We start from the raw sequence: 23,478 nt of genomic DNA, 5'->3' as shown, positions 1-23,478 counted from the left end.
CCCTTCCTACTCATATGCTGACTAGGTCCACTACACATTGATATTATGTAATCTCAACTGGGCCCTCACTACTGCACACCAATTCTTAGACTCCTCTATTCAACTCTGTCATGTTCTTTACAATAGCTATTCCATACCTTCTCTTCTTTTATCAGGTCACTACTTCCTAACACTTTGCTCTTCCCCTTCAGTAGAAGACCTTGCTTCACACTTCACTGAATTAATTGAGGCCATACTTTGTGAACTCCCTCTTTTCTACAGTTCTATTCCTTAAATCACTTTAATATCATCCTACCCTCTCCTCTCCTTTGCTCAGAAGATGAAATTGCTCTTCTCTTTTTTTTCTTTCAGTTTCCACTAATGTTATATGATTTTTACAAATGAGCATAAGCCTAAAAAAGTCACTGGAATCTCTTCCAACTCTGAAATTCTGGATTTCATTAATGAGGTTAAATTTAATTAAGTAGTACACACACAGTCCCTAATTATGAACAAGATATATTCCTGAAACAAAAGTATAAATGGTAATTGGCTTCACAGGTCAGCCCAGGAAACCTCATTTAATTCATATGCACCTGAAATATGCATTTACAACTAAATATAGAGGAAAATCATCCTATTACAGTTGTACAGCATAGTATTTTAACTATATACATTCTTCCATTTCCTATAGCTCCTATTACTAGAAGCTTCAGTGCTAAAATTTGACTGCTATCATTTGGGTCTTTGATCAGATTATGGAGACAAGGAAAGAGCACAAGAACACTGAAATTTTGGTTGGGATGGGGGAAGCAATAATGATTCTAATTTACATCTCTCTAAGATGATAGCTTACAGAGGAGTAACTGATCTTCATTAGTGGAGGGAATTTCCATATACTGATAAAAAAAGAGATCCAAACAATGTAACAATTGGAATGACGCCACCTGCTGGAGACTTACTGTAGAAGAGTTCCACCCATGAAGTGAAGGTTTTTGAGGGCAAGACCAGGAGTCTTTTCTTTGGCGTCAGGAAGTGACGTGGGCTAGTGGGAGGAGGAAGGAAGAGACTGGTGCTTGGTCTTGCGCTCTTTCCTTGGGACTCTGGTGGAGAGCGGAGCTAGAAATGTGCTCTCCCTTTAATAGATAGGAATCTAGGCCTTTCTCTCTCTTTACCAAATTCTTATTCTCCTTAATAAATGCTTAAAAGTCTAACTCTTGCTAAAGCTTATAATTTATTGGCGACCACTCATTGGATATTTTAGACAGACTAGCTAGAATTTTAGCCCTTAACAACAAAAAACATAAAAGAATAAATCAATGAAAGAATGAATAAAAACATTAAGCATAAACTATGTTTGAAGCTTTGTGATAATCACTAGGAATAGAAATACAAAAAGGGAAACATTTTTATTGCCCACAGGGAGCTTACATTCTTTTATTTTTGTTTTTCACAATTAAATTTTATTATTTTTAATATTAATTTCTTAAAATTTTGAATTCCCAATTGCCTCTCTCGCTCCCATCTCTCCCTCACCCATTGAGAAGGCAAGAATTGATTAGTTGGTTGTTGTCCTTCATTCTTGAAGAGGACCAAAATGACAACATTATACTAGAGTCAAATTATAGTGTGTCTGACTGTGGGTGATCAGACCAATATGAGCTCAGAATGCTCTACCACTGGTAGAACATTTGGAGTGGGTTCTCTAAATCTGTATATCTTGCATTTTCTTTGAGCTACTTCAATTTTGCTTTGCTTGTAGAACATAGCGCCTTCTTTGATGAGGGCCTGCCATGCTGGACAGTCCTGTGCCACTGTCCCCCATGTCATGCAATCAATTCCAAAGTTCTTGAGAGATCATAAGTTTCCTTTCATCACTTTTTCTGACTACCATGTGGGTGTTTGCCTTGTGTGAGTTCTCCATTAAATAATCTTTTAGGCAAGCATACTTTGAACATTCAAACAACATAGCCAGCCCATTGGAGTTGTACTTTCTGCAGTAGAGTTTGAATGCTTGCCAGTTTAGTTCGAGAAAGGACCTCAAGTGTCTGGTACTTCATCCTGTCAGGCAATCTTCAGAATCTTCCTAAGACTATTCAAATGGGAATCATTCAGTTTCCTGGCATGGGCTGGTATACTGTACAGGTTTCACAGGCATACAACAATGAGGTCAGCACATCTCTGTGGACCTTCAATTTGTTAGGCAGCCTGATACCTCCTCTCTCCCACACTTCCCTTTGGAGCCTCCCAAACACTGAGCTAGCACTCACAATGCGTGCACCAACCTCATTATCAGTGTGTACATCTTGAAAAGTATACTACCAAGATAGGTGAACTCCACAGTATTCAAAACTTCTCCATTTCCTGCAATTGATTATTCCACGTATGGATGGTGTGGTGCTGGCTAGTAGAGCACCTTTGTTTTCTTGGTGTTAATTGTTAGGCCGAAATTAGCACAAGCAGCAGAGAATTGATCCATGCTTTGTTTCACCTCAACTTCAGAGGATACATTAAGTGCTCAATCATCTGCAAACAAAAAAATCATGCACTAATACTCCCTCCACTTTAGTCTAGGATTGTTGAATAATTTACCAATAGTGTAGAAATTGACTTTAATGTCTTCATTCTCATTAAATGCATTTGACAACATCATGCTAAAAAGAATGAGAGCAAGCACACAGCCTTGTTTCATTCCATTGGTCACTGGGAAAGCATGAGAATATTATCCATTATCCAGAATGCAGGCAAGCAAGCCATCTGGAAATTAACATACAATATTGATGAATTTCTCCAGGCAATCAAATTTTGACATGCTTTTCCATAAGTCCTCACTCCTGACAGAATCAAAGGCCTTGGTCAGAATTATGAACCTTGTATACAAACCTCTGTTCTGCTCCTAGCATTCCTCCTGGAGTTGTGAGGCAACAAACATCATATCGACCATTCCTTGGTCCTTTCTGAAGCCAAGGAGGCAAGAAATATGATATTGATTATTCATGTGAAGTCATGCAAAACGTATCACACCAGATACCATCCAAAAAAAATAAACAAAAAATACAAGAAAAATGAAGTTTAAAAAGGATGCTTCAGGGGCAGCTAGGTGGCGCAGTGGATAAAGCACCAGCCCTGGATTCAGGAAGACCTGGGTTCAAATGCAGCCTCAGACAATTGACACTTACTAGCTATGTGGCCCTGGGCAAGTCACTTAACCCTCATTGTCCTGCCCCCCCCCCAAAAAAAAAGTATGCTTCAATCACACAGAGTTCAACATTTCTTTCTCTGAAGGTGTAAAGCATTATCTCATCATGGGTCCTTTGGAATTGTCTTGGATAATTATCAGAAAAGCTAAGTCTTTCACAGTCCATCATTGTTATAATATTGATACTGTGTTCTCCTGGTTTTGCTCATTTCATTTTGTATCAGTTCATATAAATCTCAGATTTTTTTGAAAGCATCCTGCTCATCATTTCTTATAGCACAATAGTTTTCCATCTCAATCATATGCCACAACTCATTCAGCCATTCCCCAATTAATGGGCATTATTACCCTTAATTTCCAGTTCTTTGGTACCACAGAAAGAGCTGCTATAAATATTTTTGTACATATAAATCCTTTTCCTTTTTTAAAAAAAAGTCTTGGGGCAGCTAGGTGGCGCAGTGGATAGAGCACCAGCCCTGGATTCAGGAGGACCTGAGTTCAAATCCAGCCTCAGACACTTAACACTTACTAGCTGTGTGACCCTGGGCAAGTCACTTAACCCCAATTGCCTCACCCCCCCCCAAAAAAAAAGTCTTGGGGGCAGCTAGGTAGCACATTGGATAAAGAACCAGCTCTGGATTCAGGAGGATCTGAGTTCAAATCTGGCTTCAGACACTTGAAATTTACTAACTGTGTGACCCTGAGTAAGTCACTTAACCCTCATTACCCCCCCCCACACACACACACACACACACACAAAGTCTCTTTGGGATACGGACCTAGTAGTGGTATTGCTGGGTCAAAATGTATCCACAGTTTTATAATCTTTTGGACATACTTCCAAATTGTTCTCCAGAATATTAGGACCAGTGTACAATTGCAGCAGTAGTACATTAGTTTACCTATTTTTCCACATTCTCTCTATCATTTGTCATTTTCCATTTCTGTCATATTAGACTATCCGACAGGTATGAGGTAGAATCTCAGAGTTGTTTTAATTTGTATTTCTCCAATCAATAATGATTTAGAACATTTTTCAAGTGACTATTGGTAGCTTTGATTTCTTTATCTTAAAAACTGCCTGTTCACATCCTTTGACCATTTATCAATTGGGGAATGGCTCTTATTTTTATGAATTTGTCTCACTTCCCCATATATTTGAGAAATGAGGCTTTGATCAGAAAAAGTTACTGTAAAAATTTTTATTAGCCTCCTAATTTCATTCTAATTTTGGCTGTATTAGTTTAGTTCGTGAAAAAACTTTAATTTCTTGTAATCAGAATTATATATTTTACTTCCCCATAAAGGGATCTTAGATTCTGGTAGAGGTAGACAATACATAGGAGAAGAGTAGCCAGGGAGTAGTATTTTCATGGGGAAAGTTTGGTTTAGATAAGATGTGGAAGCATAGGCAAAGAGGTGTACCTTAGAGAAGTTAAGAATCTTATCACTCAACTATTTACTGACAAACCAGGACTAGAATGCAGATTTCCTGCCTATCAGCCCATCATTCTGTCTATTATGACATTGATTCTCTTGTTTCTTGGTCTTCTGTCCAAGCATATACAAATAACTACATACACAGCTTTCTCCTCCCCTCATTGCTTCTGCTATAAGACTTCCCGTGGCTGCTAGGTGGCAGAGTGGAGAGTGGGCCTGGAGTCAGGAAGACCTGAGTTCAAATTGGACTTCAGACACTTACAAGCTGTGTGACCTTAAACAAGACTATAAGGACTTAAACTCTGTTTGCCTCAGTTTCCTCAACTGCAAAATGAGGATAACAACAGCACCTCCATCCCTTATCATGAAGTTCAAATGAGATATTTGTAAATCATTTAGCCCATTTCCTGGTATATAGTAGATGCTATATAATAACTATTATTGTCACTATTATTATTATTCCTGCTTTTCTAGCCTTATCATTCTCTAAAATTCTTTCATCTTCTGCATTTATCTCCTCTCCACCAACACTGCACAATGTGGAGGTTCTTTTGTTTTGGGAGGACATTACCTTTTGTCTTTCTTCCATTTATGGTAGAAAGGTCATGTTCCCAATGTGGAAGAGGCAGAACTATGCTGGAGCCAGCTCTAATAGATTTGAGAGAGTTCATTATTAATTTTTTCAGTATAAGCATCTATAGCTCAGAAATTAGCAATTGCTACAAATGAGAGTTTGATTTCGTTTTGTCTAAACTTAATGAGATAGTATTAATAATTATACTTAATTAAATTATAATTATAATATTATAAATTATAATTAATTAAACTTAATAAAAGTATGTGTGCATACATTTGTTTCTTGGAGTCCAGTTGGTATTGCTCTGTTGCATTGCTTAAGTTCAATGGGAGTCTAATAGCTCACACAATGAAGTCATCACCAGAGTATAGGCCTGGTGGCTAATAATAACAACAACTGAAATTTATATAGTGTTTTATGGTTTGCAAAATGCTTTACATCCATCATCTTATTTGAGCCTCAAAAATACCCTCTTGAAAAGGGTAGAGAAAAAGGAGGGTACCGAAAGCTTTATTCACTTACTTCCTAATTATGCCTAGTCTTCTTTGAATTGTGTGTATAAAAATAAAAACTAAGATGTTTAAAGCACTGTGTGACACTAAATGACTGATAACTTATAGAAAATGGTATTTCTCACTTTCCTGCCTGCAGTATACACTTGCTTGCCTATCACTGGAAAAAAATCATTTAGTAGTGATAACCATATTGAAGTAATAACAAATTACTTTTTAAATACTTTATAATTTCTTGCTAGATTTGCATTATTTGCGGTATTACTACCAAATTATATTGAAATACAGCTATCAAAATATCTTTTACATAAGATAAACCCCAAGTTAAGTACCTTTGTGATAAGATGTTACACTACACTAAATATTTCTGTCTCTTGTCCTGAGGTCTGCTTTTCTCACCCTAAAACATGCCTTTCATTGTATTACATATTACTTTAAGTAAGCATTTGAGGTACTTGCCCTCTCAATTGTTATGACATGCCTATAAGATAACCCGTTCATCTACTTCGTCTTCCTGATGCCAGCTACTTTACTATACCTTATTTTCCCTAGACTGCTGCTTGTTTTACTTTGCTTACTTATCTATTTCTTTTTTATTGAATGAAGTCAATCTGAAAATAATGTTTGATATATCAGTGCCCATGAATCTGGTGTTCAAACTTAAGGCTGCAGAATGTAAAATATTTATAAATTTCAGGATAATGTAGACTTCGTTTAAATTGTATTTGTGGGTCTTCAACATTTAAAGCATTAAAAGAAATTGATCCCAGAAGAATATTATATGAAACAAACCTATTTCCAATTTAAATGTGGTATGCTTTAGAGTTTGGAGTCTGAGAGAATGAAACAAACAAAAAAACCCAAGGTGTTGTAGATTATATACTTAGATACATATATACATAGACATATGATGCATAAATTACTTCACCATCTAGTTGACTCTTCAAGAAAAAAATCATTTAATGTAATTTGCCATGATGGATGAAGTGAGTAGGTGTATTTTTTATGGTATTGCAGTACCTATATCATCTACACCAGACCATTTCCCTTCCTTCTGCCACTTAGAGAGAAGCAGGCTGCCAATTAATTTGTTAAGTAACCTGCTAGGAAGTATAATGTGGAGAAGGGAAGAGGAGGAGGGGGGGTTACCACAAAGTACCATTACCAGCAGGCCACCAGCCAAGTGATCTTTGTCAAATTATTGAGTCCAAGTGTGCCTTCTTTTCCACACCACTGTATCCCAACTGCTTATCAAAGGGCCCTCCCTTATAACTACTGACAGGTTATGTCTTCTCCATGATTTCTGAGTCAATGTCGGTGATCCTGCAATCATATAAATCTAGGTATGTAACCTGTAATATATTCTACAATTAGTTAAAGGAAGAAAATTTCTTATTTCTTCTTTGAGTTCCCACCCTATATTTGGGAAATTTACCCACCTCATTCATAAGAATTAGATGATTTTCTTTTTAATGTTCATACATATTCTGGCTATGCATTAAGGTCATAACAGGGATCATAGTGGGAATTATTTTTTAAAATTTTAATAGGGAAACTGGAAAACAAACAAACAAAACCTCCATCTCGTTAACTCTCTCCCTGGCCCACACACCACCTTAACTATGATAGGTGTGGAGAATGAAGAAGAGAAAGGAAAGAATCTTGGGTTCAGAACTCACCGAGATTGTCTCAATAATCACTCACAGGAAATAGAGGGAAGCCTTGGGATTTGGAACCCATTGGTCTCATTGAGATGTTTCACCTGCATCAGCCAGTCTCACACATTCTTTCCTTGGTCTTGCCTCCACCACACTGCTTTGTCCTGTCTTACTGGTCCAGGTTTGCTCACCATTAACACAGTCCTCCAGGATACGTCCCAGCTTCTATTTTGCTCTGCCTAGTTCTGGCTAGAGTGGCAGCACTGAAGGATAGCCACAATTGTGGGATTCTTTGCCTAACTACCAGCTCCCAAGTCGCTCAGAACCCCTTCCATCCCCACCCCAATAAAATTAATGATACAGTGGCATGGGCTTCTTCATTAGAGTATCTAGCTTCTCAGTTCTCCATTATATGGAAGAAAAGAAATTAAATGGCAGGTGGGAAGTTTTTCTCCAAATAAAGTCTATAAAAAACAATCTGGGTTGGGGGCAGCTAGTTGGCACAGTGGATAAAGCACCGATCCTGGATTCAGGAGGTCCTGAGTTCAAATCCAGCCTCAGACACTTGACACTTAACTAGCTGTGTGACCCTGGGGAAGTCACTTAACCCTCATTGCCCTGCAAAAATTTAAAAAAAACAACAACAACAATCTGGGTCAAGCAAGGCTGAACTTATGTGACTAATGAAAAAAATTTTACTTTGCCTCTTGAGCTATTCTGTGACTTCATCCTGTTCTCAATGGGTTCCTTTCAGGATATGATAATGGATTCTTTTTATTTTTATTCCAATGCAAGGTAATGGTAGGGGAGATAGTGTAGGAACACTTAGTTTCAGGGGGAAACCATGCCATTTGAACTGAGATGTGAAGGAATTTCAGGATTCTAAGGGTTGGAGATGAGTGAGTGTATCCCCGACAGGAAGGTACAGTCTGTGTAAACGTAAATATGGGAGATAAAATATGATGTATAAGGAACAACAAAGGACTAGCTTGAATACCCCATAGAATGTGTGAAAGGATATAATGTCTAATAATTGTGGAAAGTTTGGTTGGAGCCAGTTTGTAAAGAGCTTTCAATGCCAAAAAGTAGTCTGTATTTGATCCTAGAAGTAATTAAGAATCACTATAGCATTTTTGAGTAAGAGAATGACATGGTGAGAACTGTGTCTTTGGAAAATTATTTTGAGGCCTGTGTAGAGAACCAATTGTAGTGGATAAAGATGAGGCAAGATTATTTGGGAGGCTATTACAGGGGGTGCTGAGGGCCTGAACTAGGGTGGTGTATGGATGAGTAGTGAGAAGGGAACAAATATGATAGACAGAGAATTGACAGTTCTTGACAATTTATTGCATATATTGGGTGAGTAAGAGTAAGCAATTAAAAATTACTCCTAGGTTACTGGAAGAATAGTGGTATACTCATTAGAAAAAGAGAAATTTATAAGAAATATGGATTTTGGGGAAAATATCATAAGTTCTGTTTTGGACACCTTGAGTTTGAGATGATTATAGGAGGTCCAGTTTGAAGTGACTAATAGAATAATGAGTATGAAGAAGTCAGACAGGTAGGTGGCTAAGCAAGAAAGTTCAGGGTCACAGAATTCCAGAAAAGAAAAAACATCCAAGAAGAGAAGATGGTCAGCAGTGTTGAATTCAGAGATTTTTTAAAAAGCATTGAATAAAAAAGAATCAGATAGGGTGATTAAGTTAACACTGGTGAATTTGGAGAGGGAGATTTCAATTGAGTGATGAAATCAGGAACCAATTGCAAAGGAGTAAACAGTGAATGAGAGAAGAGGAAATGGGGATGTAATATGTTGTATGTATCAAGTTTAAATTTGTTCTATATGAGTTAAATTTTGAAGAACTCTCGCTGTTTAATTTGATCATTGACAATGCTATACTAAAGATTAGTGGAAATCCAGCAGTTCAACAGCTAAACAAGTGAAAGTATCCAGAATCCAGAATCTGGACCACAATCCAGTCCCCTTGATGGCATCTTAACACTCAACAAAGACAAGATTTCAAGGGCTCTAAATGAACATTTTTGTTTTTTCCTTCTGTTCTGTATACATCATCTGTAATATATATTTTCCCTTTCCTATATTGTTATTAGTATATTTTTTGTTAGCATAGGTTATGATATTATATTATTTTTTATTTATTGTTTATTGTTTCATCAAGAAACACAGGGTGTTTCCTTGATGAAACAAAGTTGGGGATGTAAAGAATTAATTGTGACTTGAGGTTTCTATGACCCCATCTTTGCCTAAATTAGAAACCCCATATGCCCTGACATCACTCCGGCATGCACCCACGTGCCTGCATGGGCCTGGCCAAATTATAATGAGGGCAGCCCCGCTATGATTGGAAGCCATGTGAGGGCAGTCAGGTGACCTCAGGCATCCAGAAGCTGAAGGGAGTCTGGCAGTTATAGAGCGGCTTCTTAATTCTGTCAATCAGGGATGCCTGCCAATTAACTTGAGGCTGTGTGTCTGTCCACCCTGTTTCCTGGGAGTCCAGGGGTTGCTGGTAAGGAGAAGGGAGGAGTTTTGTCATTCTGGCTTGGAGCCGGAAAGAGACAAGATGCAGCTAGGTGTTCTGCTGAGCCCTGGGCGGTGGTGTGATTCAGGTTGTATTGTTTTCCTTCCCCCATCCCTTTTTTTTTCCTTTCCCTTAATTCTACTAATCTTACTTGTGTTTTTAAGTTTGTTCTTGTTAATAAACCCTGTTCTGTTTTTGAAAGAGGCTGTTAATCTCCTTCCTTGCCCCAATATTGCAGTGAGCCACCTAACTAACCCTCCCCAATTAAAATTTGGCCCCTACAGATTAGCAAGCCAGCCAGGAGTTGACTAACCTAGTGAATTTCTTTAACCCACCCCAGCCCCCCTTCAGCTTCCGGGCGCCAGAGGTCACCTGACTGCCCTCACCCTGCTTCCATTCATGGCGGGGCTGCCCTCATTATAATTTGGCCAGGCCCATGTAGGTGCACGCCAGAGCAAGGTCAGGGCACACAGGCGTACACCAGGGTTAGGGCGCATGGGGTTTCTAATTGTAGGCAAAAGATGGGGTCATAGAAACCTCAGATCACAATTAATTCTTTACAGGGACAAATCCAGACATCAGCTTCTAGGAGTTTGGCTGTGAAAGAGAGGAGAGATATAGGATGCTTGTCTTTGGAAATAGTAACAGAAAGAATTTTTAAGGATGGAAAGACCTATGAGTATTTGTAGTCTGTGGTGAATGAGGCAATAAATAGAGATAGAGAGAATGAGATCAAAGGTACAAGTCGAGGTGTCGACCTTAGAGAAGAGAAGGGCCACCTTTCAATTGGTGACAAAATGAGTAAAGAATAGAGGATGATATCAAGGTATATATTAAGGGAGAAGGAGAGTAAATAGAATAATAACAGTCACCATGTTTATAGTGCTTTTAAGTTTATAAAGTGATTTCCAAACATCTCATTTTACATTTATAATAATCCTAGAAGGGAGGTGCTATTATTTTTCCCAATTTACAGATAAGGAAACTAAGGTAAAGGTTAATTGACTTAACCTTACTAATTATATAGCTAGAAAGTATCACAGATCAGATTTGAGTTCAGACAGTCTTCTTACCTCCAGGTACAACATTCTCTCTATGCACTGTGAAACTTAGTTTCCTATGTGAAATATCAAAACTACTTCTTTAAGATGACTATACATATATCCCTAACTTTCCAGAAGAAGCTCTGCAATTTCTGCACATTCAATTTTCATTACTACAATGTGAACATTAATTTTATTGATGTTAATATTTTTGAAAAGTTAAAATCCTAGAGTTTTATAATTAAATGTTTTAACATTCATAATATACTCATTAGATTTCATTTGTAGTCAGGAGCACTTTTCTTATAATTGAAAATAAGTAACAGCTTTTAAAGTTGAGGCATTTTATTATGAAAATTAATCTTTTTTTTCCATTTTAGTTCTAAGGACAGCTTCCATTAGTCATGGACTGCTCACAGGATACTCTTAGATGGGCCATGTGTAATGGAATTCCACCTGATAAGAAAAGCAACTCTCTTGTGGCTGAAGAACATGGGCAACAAATTTTAAATGTACTACAGAATTTTAGAGAGAAGAATGTCTTTTATGATTTTAAGATAATCGTAAAAGATGAAATAATCCCATGCCATCGTTGTGTATTAGCAGCATGCAGTGACTTTTTCAGGTAAACAGTTTCTTTGTGATTCAAATATCAAATTCTGGATAATGTAAATAATTCATATTATGAAGTCGACATGTTTTAAATATATCCTCTATTCATAATAGGATGGTGTGTTCCTTGATAATTTGTGTTCCTTTAAAAAAAAGAAAAGATTTCCACAAGTGGAATCAAGGTAAAATATTGTGACATTTGCCTTTTCCTTTTTTTTTTTTTAAAGTGAGGCAATTGGGGTTAAGTGACTTGCCCAGGGTCACACAGCTAGTAAGTGTCAAGTGTCTGAGGCCGGATTTGAACTCAGGTCCTCCTGACTCCAGGGCCGGTGCTTTATCCACTGCACCACCTAGCTGCCCCTGACATTTGCCTTTTATAATAGGTTGGAAGTTGGGGCAGCTAGGTGGCGCAGTGGATAAAGCACCGGCCTTGGATTTAGGAAGACCTGAGTTCAAATCCGGCCTCAGACACTTGACACTTACTAGCTGTGTGACCCTGGGCAAGTCACTTAACCCTCATTGCCCTGCAAAAAAAAACCTAATATAATAGGTTGGAAGTGAAGAACCATCTTTGTTAAAGGTGCTTATGTCTTCCTAGTTCCTAAATGTGAAATTCTGCCAGCTACCAACAGTTGCTATTAGAGGGCATGTAAAACTAAAAAACAGGCTCTCTTCAGGTATTGGTAAATGAACAAAATGAGACTTAACACACAATCTGGTTGCTTTTCCCTTTTCTATCAAAATAGAATTCTACTGAAATTATATTGCATCATTTACATATCTCAAAATATGGAAGCAACCTTGAATTCTCATTGATTTAATCTGCTATGAATTAAGATCATATTTCTATTTTGGCAGTTTGATTTCACTTTCTTTTTTTAAAAGTTCAAGTTAGTTAATGGTTTATTGACTTTGTTAATCTTTTAAAAAATAAGCTCTTGAACTTTTTAGAATTATTATAATTTTTGAGTTTCTCTATTCCTCTTCAAATGTTCAAAATTTCTTCCATTAGCTGCATATGAGAGAGATATACATGAAAGAGCTTTGTGGAGATCAAGGATTGGCCAAGAAGACCAGGGTTTAAGTTCTGCCTTTGACGCCTACCAACTTTGTGACTCTGAGGAAGTCAATTAACCTTTCCATGTCCTGGGCAGCTCTCTAAGACTATAAATTGATGAGAAGGTACCAACCCACATTGTTCTAGGGTGTGTCTTCACCAGAAAGATTCTTATACCGATGGAATAATAGTTCTAATCCTTTTCACCAACTATATGTCCATATTATATACATACACCCACATTTTATATACATATATATATGTATATACACACGTGTGTATATATGTATATGTGTGTGAACAGATGTATACATTATATATTCTTTCAGATCAGTGATTGGACTCTGCTTCATTGTCTAATCCAAATCTGAACCTAATCTCCCTGAAAATCTCCTTCCCACCTATTTCCCTGTCTGATATCAAGCTCTTTATTCTCTATTTTGCTTGTTATATACTTTATTTTCCCAGTTCAGATAAGAGTGGGATGCCTAATACTCCCACTCAACCAAATATGTTTATTTGTAACACCCATTTGTAAAATGCATTGTTTTCATTCTACTTCTTTTCTTACTCCTTACCCCTTTAAGAATTCCCTAGAATCTGCTTGGTGGAGTCATGGATTATGTTGGAAAGCATTTCATAATTCTTGTCCAGAGGACTAACTCTGTTCTTTGTCTTTTCACTTGTCCTATGTCCATCTTTATGTCATACTAACCTCCATTTGAATCTATGAACCTCTTTACTACCTTCTCAGAGCTTTATCATTCTGTCTAGCCAACCACTTCCTCTTCTATAATTAGTACCAAGATACATTCACCACCTTATAGAAACTGATTTTCCCTAAGTGCCCAAACCCAGACTTCATAGGCCCACCCCAGCAAAAATCCTTACAAGAACTTTTGTCTCACTCACTCATACTTCTGTGGGGTTGCTTTATGCTATTCTTTCTCACCTGCTGCATCTAGTCAGTTCCAAAGCCAGTTTTTTTTCCATTTCTGCACATCTCCCCAATTCTTTTCTTCCCTTCTTCCCACTTAGACAATCATTATACAGGCCCTTTAATAACAACTACCTGAACTCTTGGCAAAAGCTGTTTTTCCTAGTTTTTCTGCCTCTAATTTCTTTCCATTTCAATCTATCTTTCATACTAAAGCCAGAATAATCTTTATTCAAAGATTTTATCGTGGTACTCATTGGCTAGAAAATCTTTAAGGGTCTTCTCTCTTGCCTACTGAGTAAAATTTAAGTGACCATATGTGGCATCCATAATCTAGCCCCTACCTTTCCAGCTTCATTACATATTCCTACCCTCCTTCTTCATTGTAGTCAAATAGTCAATATTTATTAAGCACTTAAGACAACCCTTTCTTCTGGGTAGACCCAACTCTAACTTCTCTTACGCTGTGATGTTCTACCTCTATTCTCTCACTACTCCAAAGGAGGGAGAAGAAACTGAAAGTTTTTCATTCATCTTTCCTCTCAATTACTGTCCTATAGTTGCACACACACACACACACACACACACACACACACACACACACACACACACACACACACACACACTCGCACTCTCTTTTTTCTACCTACTGGAGAGGAGTTCCTCTGTATTCTTCCACCAATAACCATAGGGATTTATTAACATCTTTTCCCCCTGAAATAGTAATTTACATCTTCCACCTAACTATCTTTCTGTTATACCTACATGCTTTTTTCTGCTATACCTATTACTTATTAAATTCTTCAGTGCACTATTGTTGTCTTTATCCTCTCATTCTCTCAGATAACGTGCAGGTATGTTTTTCAAAGAAAATCAGAGAACAAATTAGATTTTCCTACATTATACTGAAACAAACATCTAATTTCTTAGTATTTCATTAATTTACAAAAGTGTTTATCTTTATACTGTTTGACCACTTTACATATTGAATACCATACTCACCTCCAGCCCTAGGAAAAGACACCTTTCCCATTCTCTACCCCCAGAGACAAAAATGTTAACTGCAAAAAGCCAAAGAGTTGGGTGAGAAATAGAATAGGTAACCTGGGGGATCTCTCATTGTATAACCTTTATTTTATCAGTGAAGCAGGATACTAGGTTATACTAGAACAGTATTGAGAAAAGTATAGGAGCAGCTAGGTGGCACAGTGGATAAAGCACCAGCCCTGGATTCAGGAGGACCTGAGTTCAAATCCAGCCTCAGACACTTGACACTTACTAGCAGTGTGACCCTGGGCAAGTTACTTAACCCCAATTGCCCCGCAAAAAAAATAAATAAATAAATCAAACAAACAAAAAAACCCAAGAGTTTGGGGGGAATAGCTAAGTGGCACAGTGGATAAAGCACTGGCCCTGGATTCAGGAGGACCTGCGTTCAAATTTGATCTCAGACACTTGACACTTACTAGCTGTGTGATGTTGGGCAATTCACTTAACCCTCATTGCCCTGAAAAAAAAAAGTATAAAGAGGATATGAGCTTGTATATTGGCAGACACAGTCAATATATTGGCTGTTTTTTCAGAACTATTTTTGGGCAGTACCCAAATACAGTTCCAAGCTAATTGGCTGGTCCATTGATTGACATGACTTACAGGAGGTCTATGAATATATGTAACTTCCAGACGCTAGTCACATGCTTTCTTTTCAGGGGGGCGTCATCCTGGTTCTCACAATGTCTTTTTCAGCAGGGGGTAGCTCCCTGATTCTCACACTCCCCCCCTGTGCTTCATGAAGAAACATCATTTCCTTACATGAAGCAATAACATTACAGATACTTATGACTAAGAAAGTAAAGGGAATGAAAAGAGAGAAAAGAAATTGAGCAATGCATTAACAGAGGCTAAAGGGGGCACTCCCCTTTAGCAGGTGGACATTACAAACAGAGAAAAACTAAAGGGGGCACTCCCCTTTAGTAAGTGGACATTATAAACAATGTTTACAATGGGGAAAGGAAAAACAGGAAAATGTCCATTTAAGTCTTTGAAAGTCTTTTCTCAGATGATTCTTGGAATGTCCTCTGGGTGTAGCTGCGGAATGAAAGTTTTTCAGGTATGGATGCTGATGATCAACTAACAAGCCTCAGCTTTAGAGTTCTGGGTGTGATTGTAAAGTCTCTCAGGTGTTTCAGATACTGGCAATCAGATAGAAAGTTTCCTACAAAATTGATCTTAACACAACTTTAAATAGCTTTGTCAATAACCAAATCAAACAATGAGACTTCTCAAAAACATGTCTTAGGAAATTCTGAATCTTTTAGAGGTTTTACAATTATTGTCCAGTTGTTGCACATTAAACATATAATAAAAACAAAAATTGAAACATTCTCCAAAACTTAATATTACTACACTGTGTTATGTGATAAAGCTACTACTTGATATTATTGATGAGTTATATGAACAACATCATAACATTATGAGTTAAAACTAGAAATTGAAGTTGGCATTAGAGCATTCTAAGTGTATTTAATTTCCTACCTGTTTCATTGCCTCTCCACATACCATCCTACTAAATAGTCCTCAGTTGCTGCAGTTGAAAAAAATTATCAAAAGATGGCTAGGCTTACATACATACATACATGCATGCACTATATATATACATAAATATATGAAATTGGATAAATAATTTAATCAACTGGTAAACATATATAAAACACCTACTATGTGCCAGGCACTGTGTGCATTCGAATTATATACATAGGTATGTGCGTGTAATGTGTAAACAGTATGTTTAAAAATATATTTCTTATAATGTTAAAGCTCTTTAATTTTATATCAGGATAAAGACAAAGAGGAGGAAAATATTACTATTCACATATCATTTGCTTTTCTTTTTACAGGGCTATGTTTGAAGTAAACATGAAAGAACGAGATGATGGGAGTGTCACCATTAGTAATTTGTCCCCCAAAGCAGTGAAAGCTTTTCTTGATTATGCCTATACTGGAAAAACAGAAATAACAGATGACAATGTGGAAATGATCTTCCAGTTGTCATCATTTCTTCAAGTTTCATACCTTTCCAAAGCTTGCAGTGATTTTTTAATAAAAAGTATTGATCTTGTCAATTGTTTACAGTTGTTATCAATATCAGATAGCTATGGTGCTTCACATTTGTTTGACCATGCACTCAAATTTGTACAGCATCATTTTTCTCTGCTACTCAAATCCACAGACTTTTTAGAAATTAATTTTGGAGTATTACAAAAATGTTTGGAAGCAGATGAATTAAATGTTCCTGAAGAAGAATCTGTGTTGAAAGCAGTTCTTAATTGGACCAAACATAACCTGGAATCAAGGCAAAAGCATCTGCCTCATTTGATGAAAAAAGTACGCTTACATCAATTATCTGAGGAGACTCTACAGGACTGCCTCCTCTCGGAAGATCATTTACTCAAAAGCACCAAGTGCTTTGACATAATCAGGGATGCAATTAAATGTGTGCAACGTTCCAGTGGACTCTTTCCAGATGCACGTCCATCCACAACTGAAAAATATATATTTGTTCACAAAACTGAAGAAGCAGGAGAAAACCAGCACACATTTTGCTATAATATTAAAACAGATAAATGGAAAGTGCTGCCACAGACTCACATGATTGATTTGCCAGGGTCTAGTCTATCTAGTTATGGAGAGAAAATATTCATGACAGGTGGTTGCAAAGGTAAATGTTGCAGAACTGTTCGACTTCATATTGCTGAGTCATATCATGATGCCACTGATCAGACTTGGTGCTACTGCCCAGTCAAGAATGACTTCTTCTTAGTATCAGCAATGAAAAAACCAAGAACCATGCACACATCCGTTGTGGCTCTCAATAAATTGTTTGTCATAGGTGGAAAAACTAGAGGAGCTCAGGACATTAAAAGTCTGTTGGATGTTGACTCTTACAATCCTCTTTCCAAAGAATGGTTATCTGTAAGCCATTTGCCTAGAGGCATATACTATCCAGAAGCAAGTGCTTGCCAAAATGTGATTTATGTTCTAGGATCTGAAGTAGAGATTACTGATGCCTTTAACCCATCTCTTGATTGCTTTTTTAAATATAATGCCACAATTGATCAGTGGTCTGAACTAGTAGCAGAATTTGGCCAGTTTTTTCATGCAACATTAATCAAGGCAGTACCAGTAAATTCCACACTGTATATATGTGACCTTTCTACCTACAAGGTTTATAGTTTTTGTCCAGACACATGTGTTTGGAAGGGGGAAGGATCTTTTGAATGTGCAGGATTTAATGCAGGTGCAGTTGGAATTGAAGATAAAATTTACATATTAGGTGGTGATTATGCTCCAGATGAAATTACAGATGAAGTGCAGGTCTACCACAGCAACAGATCTGAGTGGGAAGAAGTATCACCAATGCCAAAAGCATTAACTGAGTTTTATTGCCAAGTGATTCAATTCAATAAATACAGGGACCCGTGGTTTTCTACTTATTTGTATTAAAAGCATGTAATAGAATCTCTTTCTAAAACTATTTCAATTCCAAAAGATATTTACAGTACACTCTGCTATCTGGCATGATTGGAGAAAGACTTGTACTAGTTAAGCAAAAACTATGGTTAACTGAGAACTACCACTTAAATTCATAAAGATGCCTGTTATTTATATGTAAATGCATACATTTGTGTACATACATATGTAATACATAGTGCATATGCACATATAGTTACCAGTTCTCTAAAAAAAAATAGAAAAACGGAAAAAAATCATCTAATACCAAACATCAGGTGTGGCCAGAAACAACCTACTTTGTTATAAAGATGTTGTAAACTATTGGTAGAAGGAGGATCAACTCAGGGAAATTAAAGATCCTTGAGATATTGGGGAAAAAATAACACTAAAACTATGCTGAGGATAATTTAATCTTACTCTGAGTAAGTGTCATGTCTGCAAGAAAGACTTTAAATATACCAAAGGCATCAGCTTAGATTATTTCATTATTTAAGTACCTAATCCATGGAATTTTGTTCAAAGTATAATAAAACCAAAGCTTACTGACCTTGGCCATTAGAAAAAAACAAACCATCTAAATGCTTTTTAAAACAGGCAAAATGTATCATAAAATGTTATGTAAGTTATTTTTAAAACCATTAGAAATGGTTGATACTTCTTAAATTCCCATTTTTTCTTTAGGAAAAAGCAAGAAGGTTCTGGAAAGTGGAAATGGGAGGAGTGAAGAACAGTTATTTTGGATATTAGTAAGGAAACAATTCTATATTCTTTGTTTTGACTCCAGTGCTATTGCCATAGGATACTATTTGAATTATTATGCTTTTTCCCCAGCTATGGTCATGAACAGAGCTAGTTAACAAAGAAATCTGGTTAGTGAGTGAGAATACCAGGTAACAGAATGTTTACTATGCAAGCATTTTAATTTGCAGAGATTATTATTATATATGAATGTGTATATCTATATCTATATAGATATAGATATAGATATAGATATAGATATAGATATAGATATAGATATAGATATACCTACACACACACATATTTAACAAATGTTCTCAGTTTGGAAGCAATTTTTTTTTAACAGCTACATGGTTCCATGGTTGTTTTATATAGGATTCTAGATCTAGAGCTGGCAAGTACTTTAGAGGCCATCTAGTCTAGCTGCCTCATTTTATAGATGAGATCCAGGAAAGTGAAGTTACTTGCCTAAGGTCACATTTATAGTGTTACTTAAAATTTATTTCATTAGTTACTTTGCTATTGACTCATGAAGCTTTGGTTTGTTGGTGTATTTTTTTACTGTGAATTTAAACATGGATGAATACACCCATTTCAATATATGAAGAAAAACAAAAGAATTAGATCATATATGAAACTTAAATTTCATTTTGTTTCAAAAACATATTGTTCAAGAGTTCATTTTGCAATATAGGACTAATATTATTTAATCCTCTATAAAAGCTCATCACATTTTTTTAATTAAAAAACTATTTTGTAAAGTACTTCAATAAGACTTTTCACTACCTTGTAGAACCCTGAGTTATTCTGAAATTTTACCTATTTTTGCAATAACCTCCTTTCCTAATCATAATTGATCAAAGCCTCCTGGGCTAGGGCTATTTGTGTACCCAATATTTGACAGTGCATGCTTTTGCAACGGGTTGTTAAAATGTGGCCAAATATGATGCATGTGGCTCCTCCCAAATTTTAAACCCTTTTACTTTCCATATAGGAACTGAGGCAAAACTGAATAGCAAGAATATGATCATTTGTTGTTCTAGTTTACTAATGATAATTGGTTTTATATAGCGCTTTAAAGTTTGCAAAAGTTTTACGTATATTATCTCAGTTGAGTCTCAGAGAAACCATGTAAGGTAGGTAACATAGATATTTTTTTGACAAATTTGGAAACTGGCTCAGAAAGATTAAATAACTTGAACATCATCATACAACTAGTAATGTCAGAAACAGGTTTCCAACTCAGATCTTCTTGAATTGAGATTCAGTCCTTTTCTAGATCCAGTATTTTACTCACCTCTCGATATTTATCTTACTCTGTTTATAAACTTAGGTAAACTTATTTTAATTATCAGTCAGTTGAGGTAAACTTAAAATTTACCTGTTTAACATTGCTTGGAAAGTAAACATCAAATGTAGACTAGAAAATAACTGAAATCTCTCACTCCCCCACCTTTATCAAGGGGAGACATCTTTTAAAATGAAGTATAATACTGTATACCTCACTTATCTGATATCATTTGAGGTGTTTCTCATAAGTAAGTTTTCTGAATAAATTAAGTTTATTCCTTTAAACATCAGATTATTTTTATGTTAGCCTTCTTAATGGAAATCTTGATAAAGTATATTCCATATTTCCCTGCCTTCATGTATGTTGTCTTATGATCTGAACATAATTTAATCTTTTATTGATGACTCAAGGGACAGCATGACATAGGGCATAGAGTACCAGCATTGGAGTCAAGATGACCTGGCTTCAGTCTTCTGACATGCTAGTTTATGTGACACTGGGCAATACACTTAACCTCTGAGTGCCCCAGACGACTCTCTTTAAGATAGGCTAAAAGTTGCTGAATACTTGTTGATGTGCACTGGCAGAGGAAGTTTCATCACTGGGAAATTTTTTATGCAATGAAATTATAGGTCTAATTATTTTTTTGATTGTTGACTTGGTGTCATCATTCTAAATTGTGCTGTAATGTAGTGACACCTAGATTGGTGACTGACGTGTATAATGGTGCTGTCTCCTTCCTTTCTGTTAGCTCAGCTTTTTTCAGTGTTTTAGGTTCCAGTAGCACCATACCCTTGTAATTTCTCATCTGCAGCACCTGACTTATCAAAGGTTGGTTTAATTTTACATACAATTCTAAGCTGCTACCTCTGACCTAAGGATAGCTCTATACCTCTCCTGTGGAGAAAAGTGCATGGTTTTCTAACAGTTATTTTCTTTTAAGTTAATTTTGCCAGCTATGTCCTACATGAATGAGGTATGCTCTCTGGATAAGTAAGACATCTATGAATTTGCATTTCTTAAAATTACAAATATTCAAATTTGAACTTCAGTAAGAATTTTCATGTCTTAAATTATAACTATGTTCTTTATGATCTTGTGTAATTATGTTAAATACAAAGCATGCTAATTTGGCACTAGGGAAAAAACCATACAATATTTTCTGAATTAGAAAAAGAACTGGATGTTTAGTATTTATAGTATTTTAGTATACATGCTTTAGAAGCATGCCTCATAATGGAATTATTGATTAAAACTGGTATTTTTATTATCCCACATAACTTATGCAAAGCATTTGATTGCCATGTGATGTGTATATATGTACCATTTTTATATGTACCAAATCTGAACAAAACTCGTAGTAAAGAAAAATCTGATATTCTGAGTTATGTGAGTTAGAATATAGGATTTATTGTATGTGATTTTTTTTAATGTCATTTAAGGGCAAATCACATGTAATGCTTATATTGAATTCCTTAGCTAATGGCATATTCCTCTGGCAAATGCCTTCCAACCTTAATTAAATGATCTGACATAACAAAAGATTATGGCATATTGTCCAGAGTTATAACTAGAAAATTTTCACCTGAGGCAAAAACAGCTTGGAGAAAGGTTATACCGAAAGGAATGTTGCCTAGAAATTTTTACACCTGAAGGTGAGAAAAATATATGCATGGAACCAAGCCATTTCCTTCTTCCACATGATAATGACTAAGAAATTTGATGGGATCACACTTTTTTGACTACTATTGATGGAAATCTATTTACATTATAGATTGGTTTAAAAAAAAATCAACATCTATAGAGAATTTGAAGAGAGATTTTTTTCCCCCAGCTTCCCTTTAAGGATATAGTCAGCAACATTATAATATTTAAGTTCTCTAGATTGTTAATTTAATTAAACACATTTCTTTAAACAAAATTAATCAATTGAACTATAAATCATATACAGATTATTATACAATCTAAAATTTAATTTTGACCACATGATAACACTTGATACACATCTGTAATATTTATTCCCAAAGAACCATAGTCAATGATAAAACAGTAGAACCTGGAAGTTAGATGGGTCATTGAGGTCATCTAGTTTAACCTCTTTCCTGTTACAAGAACATCCTTTATAATATCTCTGACAGCAGGTTATCTAGCCTCTACCTGAAGTTTTTCCTTATGTGGAATTAAAATCTTTATCACTGTAACTCTAACTCATTGATTCCAGTTATTCATTCAGTATTTACAAAGTTAAAGTGTAATCCTTCTATATGGTAGCCCTTCATTTCAAAACAGCCAATTCGGATAGAGAACTGGCCTTGAAGTCTTTCTTTTGACACATTCTAGCTGCGTTGTCCTTTAACCTCTTAGTGTCCCAGGCAACTCTCTAAAACTAAGTAATACAGGGATTGCTGATATACATTTGTATTGGTTTCCATTATGGGATTTCTCTCTGCCAATAAAATTAGATCCACAAACAACAAAAAATCATATCCTCACCTAAGCCTTTCCTTTCTGGGCTGCAGAGTTCCATCTGCTATTCCTTATGCCATTGTCATCCATAGTGGTCCTCCTCTGCATCTACTCCAAATTTTCTATGACTTTCTTAATGTGCAGCCCCAACAATTAAAGAATACGAACTTTTTTTCATATAATCTGTTTTACAAAGAATGGCTACTTGGGGCAGCTAGGTGGTGCAGTGGATAGAGCACCGGCCCTGGAGTCAGGAGTACCTGAGTTCAAATCCGGCCTCAGACACTTAACACTTACTAGCTGTGTGACCCTGGGCAAGTCACTTAACCCCAATTGCCTCACTAAAAAATAAAAATAATAATAATAAAAAAACAAAGAATGGCTACTGAAATTTTTGGTTTTGCTTCAGTTCAGCCTTTCCATTAACACACAGCCTGTGTTCCCATGGTGCTCACTGTATTAATCATGTAGTTATGTAAATTCTAATTTGGCTATGATCTGAGGCAACGTCCCTGATCTTCCTTTGGAAGGACATGCATTTAATATATGTGTGTATGTATGTGTCTATACATATACATATATATATGTATACACATATATATTCATTGTCTACACATTTTTAGCTTCTTCATAAGAAACTAAATATTTTGTCTACATCAAATACATATGGAATACAAATTGTACATCTTCCCTGTGGATATAATGACTGATGCATTTCTGCAGCTGCATTCAGTATAGGTGTCAAAACATTACCTTATACTATCAAATGTAAAATTATGTATTTTTCTTTCTGACCAAATTCAAAGTTTAGAAGAATACAGGAGTGGCAATATGTATTACAAACAATCAGAGTTATGAGAGACCAAATAACTATTACAGTCCTGAAAATGCAAACATCCTATGCTCCATTTCTT

At 36.1% G+C, this 23,478-nt stretch overlaps 1 protein-coding gene across 6 annotated transcripts in view; it reads left to right on the top strand.

Moving 5' to 3' along the window:
- Window positions 1-18,873, top strand: part of KBTBD3 (kelch repeat and BTB domain containing 3) — a 28,198-nt gene extending 9,325 nt beyond the window's left edge. For 2 of the 6 annotated variants that reach the window (XM_043994946.1, XM_043994945.1), the window contains exons 2-3: window positions 11,332-11,576; window positions 16,455-18,873. In XM_043994946.1, coding sequence (XP_043850881.1) covers window positions 11,356-11,576; window positions 16,455-18,060 — 1,827 coding nt within the window. In that variant the 5' untranslated portion in view covers window positions 11,332-11,355 and the 3' untranslated portion in view covers window positions 18,061-18,873. Of the gene's footprint in view, window positions 1-11,331; window positions 11,577-11,677; window positions 11,746-12,575; window positions 12,746-15,632; window positions 15,668-16,454 lie in introns of those variants that run through there. The other 4 variants (XM_043994947.1, XM_043994949.1, XM_043994948.1 and 1 more) reach the window with 4 other exon arrangements.
- Window positions 18,874-23,478: the final 4,605 nt, after the last annotated feature.

The sequence above is a fragment of the Dromiciops gliroides genome, chromosome 3 (genome assembly GCF_019393635.1).
Source record: "Dromiciops gliroides isolate mDroGli1 chromosome 3, mDroGli1.pri, whole genome shotgun sequence".
In the NCBI taxonomy this organism is placed as follows: Eukaryota; Metazoa; Chordata; class Mammalia; order Microbiotheria; family Microbiotheriidae; genus Dromiciops; species Dromiciops gliroides.
The sequence above is the reverse complement of the archived record's forward strand: the minus strand, read 5'-3'. Positions and strand labels throughout refer to the sequence as shown.